Source organism: Mus caroli, chromosome 16, assembly GCF_900094665.2.
Source record: "Mus caroli chromosome 16, CAROLI_EIJ_v1.1, whole genome shotgun sequence".
In the NCBI taxonomy this organism is placed as follows: domain Eukaryota; kingdom Metazoa; phylum Chordata; class Mammalia; order Rodentia; family Muridae; genus Mus; species Mus caroli.
In genome coordinates, this window is record NC_034585.1 from 92,108,241 (window position 1) to 92,112,898 (window position 4,658).

Sequence of the window (4,658 nt, forward strand, 5' to 3'; positions counted from 1 at the left end):
AGAGAAGAGAAGAGAAGAGAAGAGAAGAGAAGAGAAGAGAAGAGAAGAGAAGAGAAGAGAAGAGAAGAGAAGAGAAGAGAAGAGAAGAGAAAAGAGAAGAGAGCCCAAAACTGGGCATCCACCATCACAGGGGCCTTAGGTGCTAAACTGCATGACATTGTAGTGGTTATAATGAGAGATGCACCCACAGCCACACACCCAAACACATATACCAGGCTCATGTGTTTGAACATTTGGTTACTAGTTGAGGGTAATGTATTAATAAGGGTTTTTAGGACACTGTGACCAAAGTATCTTTTTTTTTCTTTTCCTTTTTTTTTTTTTTTTTCCGAGACAGGGTTTCTCTGTATAGCCCTGGCTGTTCTGGAACTCACTTTGTAGACCTGGTTGGCCTTGAACTCAGAAATCGGCCTGCCTCTGCCTCCCCAGTGCTGGGATTAAAGGCTTGAGCCCAGCAAGTATAAGTATCTTTAGGAAGAAAGGGTTTATTTCAATTTACAGCTTATAGTCCATCTCTGAGGAAAGACAGGTCAGGGACTCAAGTCGAGAACATGGATGTAGGACCTGAGGCAGAGGCCATGGAGGAATACTGCTTACTGGCTTGTTCCCTGTAGCTTGTTCAGCTTGCTTTCTTATAGAACCTAGGACTACTTGCCCAGGGGTGGCACCACCCATGGTGGTCAGGGTTCTCCCACATCAATCACTAATTAAGTGCCCTACAGGTCTGCCTAAAGTGGGATTTTTATGGAGGCATTTTCTCAACTGAGGGTCACTCCTCTCAGATGTCTGTAGCTTGTGTCGGGCAGACATGAAACCAACCAGCATAGGTGCTGTTTGGGGAAGCTGTGGAAGCTTTAGGAAGTGAAGCCTTGCTTGGCGAACTCACAGAAGCAGAGGCGCTTTAAGGGTTTATAGCCACACTCCACTTCCCGTTCTTGCTATCTGCTTCATGTGTGTAATTAAAAACATCATCAGCCAGTTTCCTGCTCCTACGGGCATGCCCTTTCCTGCCATTCTGCACTCCAGCCCTCTGGAACCATAAACCAAAGTAAACGCTTCTTCAAGCTGATTTACGTCACAGCATTTATCACAGCCACAGGAAGGTAGCCAACACTTGGCCTGGAGTATTCCAACAGAAAACATATTTCTCAAAGGTAGTCCTTACAGACATAAAAGGAAAATATCTCAGAGGACAGAAAATGCTGCTTCTCATTGGTATAGGGTTGCAGGAGCCACTACATATAGGAAATGCAAAGGAAAGAGACAGACAGAACTCAATAGGCCAAGACTGCATTATTGGATCAGCAAGGGCTCCCAGCCTTTTCATAAGATAAAGGCTGAACACATTTAGAGGGGTTGGATAGCATGTATATATACATAGGTAGATACCAGGAAGTTATAGGTGTGTGTGTGTTTTAACTGGAAGCAGGGTGGGCTATTTTTTGATACATGAACATATTGTTTCTGCAAGTGGGACTCAATCATCAGGCTGGAGCCAAGCAATTCTTTCATGGCCTGACCTAGTTACTCATGACCTGAGGCTGTTAGCCAACAATACACACTCCAGAACCTAGTCATCAGGTCAGGTGCATAGGCCTGGTTCCAAGCAAGCCTATTTCCTATTCTTTATCCCTGGAGAGAGAGACCTGGTGCTCACCCAACAAGGGTTGCTCTGTCAGAAGTCAGATCTCACAAGACCTTATGTCAGTTGCCACAGAGGCTATGACTGAACATATCTCCCTCCCTTCTGAGCTATGAGAGAACTGAAACCATTGTGACAAAAGAAAGGAAGGTCTTACCCTCCATTGCCTAAGCAATGTCACCTGCAGCCAGTCCCCCAGTCAGAGATATACAGCCTACCTGTCCCCAGCTGGTGTGACCACACTCCATTCTTAGATTATAGAGTTGCCCTTTCTCTGGTGTCATTCCTTCCAAACAGCCACCACCACGGCCTTGAATGAGAACTTCACATGCCCTCCAGGCACTAGGACAGACAGTGCCTGGAAGTGCTCGCTTTTGCTCTGTAGAATGTTCTGGAATCCTCTCCGGTGAGGCGGCCTTCGCTGGTGGCCCAGGCAAGGTCCTAGTTTCCCGTTGGGTTTCCAACATGAGCACAGACATGAACCAAGGCCTCAGCACCCACCTTATCTGGGTTTAGCAAGCCCAGGAGTGAAAAGCGACTCGGGACTCACACTGTGAGAACTAGTCGGACTAGAGTCCGACTCCCCTCATAAGCGTCTCCTGCGTGAGGAAAGCCCTGGCTGGGACCAGCGGTGTCCGGGATCCCTTGGCCCAGCCTTCCCCCGACTCCTACCCACCTCCTCCACTGGGACCCTTGGTCCTCACCACTTTGGTGGCTCCAGCCCCTATGGGCCCAGAGCAGCCGCGCCCTTGCCATGTGCCTAGACCAGCTGACTCCGCAGTGCTCCGCCCTCTGTTCCTGTTGCCCCACAGCGCCCCCTGTCCTTGCCTACGCTCTGTGCAGCCTCTTCCGCCTTAAGGCTCCCAGAGAGGAAGGCCTGCGCTGTGGGGCCGGACCCCTTCATGAGGCCTGTGCAACCTGCAGGGATATGACCTGAGTGGCAGCCAGGCTCTCAGGAGGGTTACTCTGGCCTGTGAGACTTCACCCATTTGGGAAGCCCACAGGAATGCAGCCCTAGAATGGAAAAAGCCCCCTCCCCTGACTTTAGGGGTGTGTGTTGGTCTTCTGGGGCCTGGAAGGCTCATTCGGTACTCTGGAAATCACTGCCCATTCCTAAATGCTTTGCTAAAGCCAGGTTCTATGCCTCTTCTGATGTCCTGGGAGCCCTTATATTTAGGAGTACAGATTGAAGTACTTTTAAAGTAATTTCCTTATGCTAATGTTTCATGGAAATGCATCCAACATCTTGTCTTCTCATCCAAGCAGGACAGCACTTTCATGTCCTTGTTACAAAGTGGGATTAAGGACAGTTTCCTGGCCAGGAATCTGCAGATTTGTGGCCTCCTGGAAAGTTGGATTTCTCCGCATCCCACCCAGGACTTCAGTCCATGTAGAATAAATTCCTTATCCCAGCAGGAGCTAGAAGCCAGAGGATTAGGAGTTCTGCCACTTAGTGAGTTCAAGGCCAGCCTAGGCAAATTGTAATGGTGTCTTAAATATTTTCCTGAAGTCCCGGATGCCATCTGTGATGCAGATATGGTGTGAAAGATAAAGGTATCAGGAATCTCAACAGAACTAGGATGCATGTTTCTACCTGAGCAGAACATTAGTGTTATCAAAACTCTGGTCCTCTGACACTGCCCCTCAGACTCAGACTGTGGTGTGTGTGTGTGTGTGTGTGTGTGTGTGTGTGTGTGTGCGTGCGTGCACACACACACACACACACACACATACACGTAGACCAGAGGCTGAGGTTTTTGGGGTCTTTTGTTGTTGTTGTTGTTGTTTTTGTGACCCAGAGTTCACCTTTGCTGGCCAGCCAACCTCTAGGATCACAGCTCAATTAGCATGGACGGTGTTGCCGCCCTGCACGTTGATGGGTCATTCTCTGCTGAGGGGCCTCTCTGTGTGCATGAGATCGCCATGCAGCCATCCGATCTATGTCCTCTTGATGGCCAGGGCCACTGGCTATTGTCTCTAGGAACAAATATTCCAAGTTGACTAATCCTGTGGTTCCCAATAGGAGTGGAGAAGGGAGAGCCTCCCTGACTCTAGGACAGACAAGGAAGAGGCCTGAGATCAGCAAGACCTGGCTCTCTTAGAACAGTAGCCCATCTGCCAACACCCTACCTAAGTGATGCTTGATCTAGAACTGTGGGGACTAATACATGCACATGAACACTGTTGTTGTTCCCTTTACTAAGTGTCTGTTCTTCGTCTGCATCTGAATGGTATGTGTCAGATGTCAGAGGGAAAGGGCCCTAGAAAGGACTCTTCAAGGGTTGCCTATGTCCGGCATAGCTAGACAGGATGAGGCAGGGCAGGGAAGCCTGATTGAGGGGGCACCTTAGTGATTATCCTTATAGGAAACTAGAGCAATAAGCTGGCTGCTGTCACATAGGTCCTGCTCTCTGAACCTTATAACCGACTTTCATGCCAAATTAGGATAAGTGTAATAAGGAAATAATATACTGTCCACAGCTCTCAGAATCCAGGTGAGGTGTCTCCTGACACAGGGCAGGTGGGGACAGAGGCCAGGCTAAGTGACTGCCTGCCACCATGACAGGGAAGGCAGCAGGAACAGTGTGGAAATGGGCTATGGCAATGAATGGTCAGTGGGGTCAGTGGGCCTGGAGTATTTGTCTCAGCTCACACCTTGCCTCTCAGAACTCTCCCAGTTTCTGCCTTTCACTCCTTCACAGCACCACACACCATGTCAAACACTCATCATCCCCTTCTTGTTGGTCTCAAGTTCCCTGAGATTTGGGTCTTTGGCCCAGAATTCCCAGGACCTAGTTCAGGCTTGAGTCACAACCCACTCCACAAATATTTGTGGTCTGACTGAATGAAGTCTGCAAACAGGCTAAGAATCTTGTTTAACGATAACCAAAGAGCCAACTGTTTTTTCTTCCTCTTCATCTGACAGTTGACTTAGTGCCAACTAACCTGCTTATCAAGGAGTGACTCTGGATTTTCCCAGTAAGGATAGAAGGGGTGCCCCAGGGATCCCGTTGCT

General features: G+C 48.9%; 1 protein-coding gene across 1 annotated transcript in view; it reads right to left on the reverse strand.

Annotated features, from left to right (window-relative positions):
• Positions 1–2,399, reverse strand: part of Fam3b (family with sequence similarity 3 member B) — a 38,780-nt gene extending 36,381 nt beyond the window's left edge. The window contains exon 1 of the mRNA XM_021185461.1: positions 2,347–2,399. Within this exon, the coding sequence (XP_021041120.1) occupies positions 2,347–2,398 (52 nt within the window). The 5' untranslated portion in view covers position 2,399. The remainder of the gene's footprint in view (positions 1–2,346) is intronic.
• Between the last annotated feature and the right edge of the window lie 2,259 nt (positions 2,400–4,658).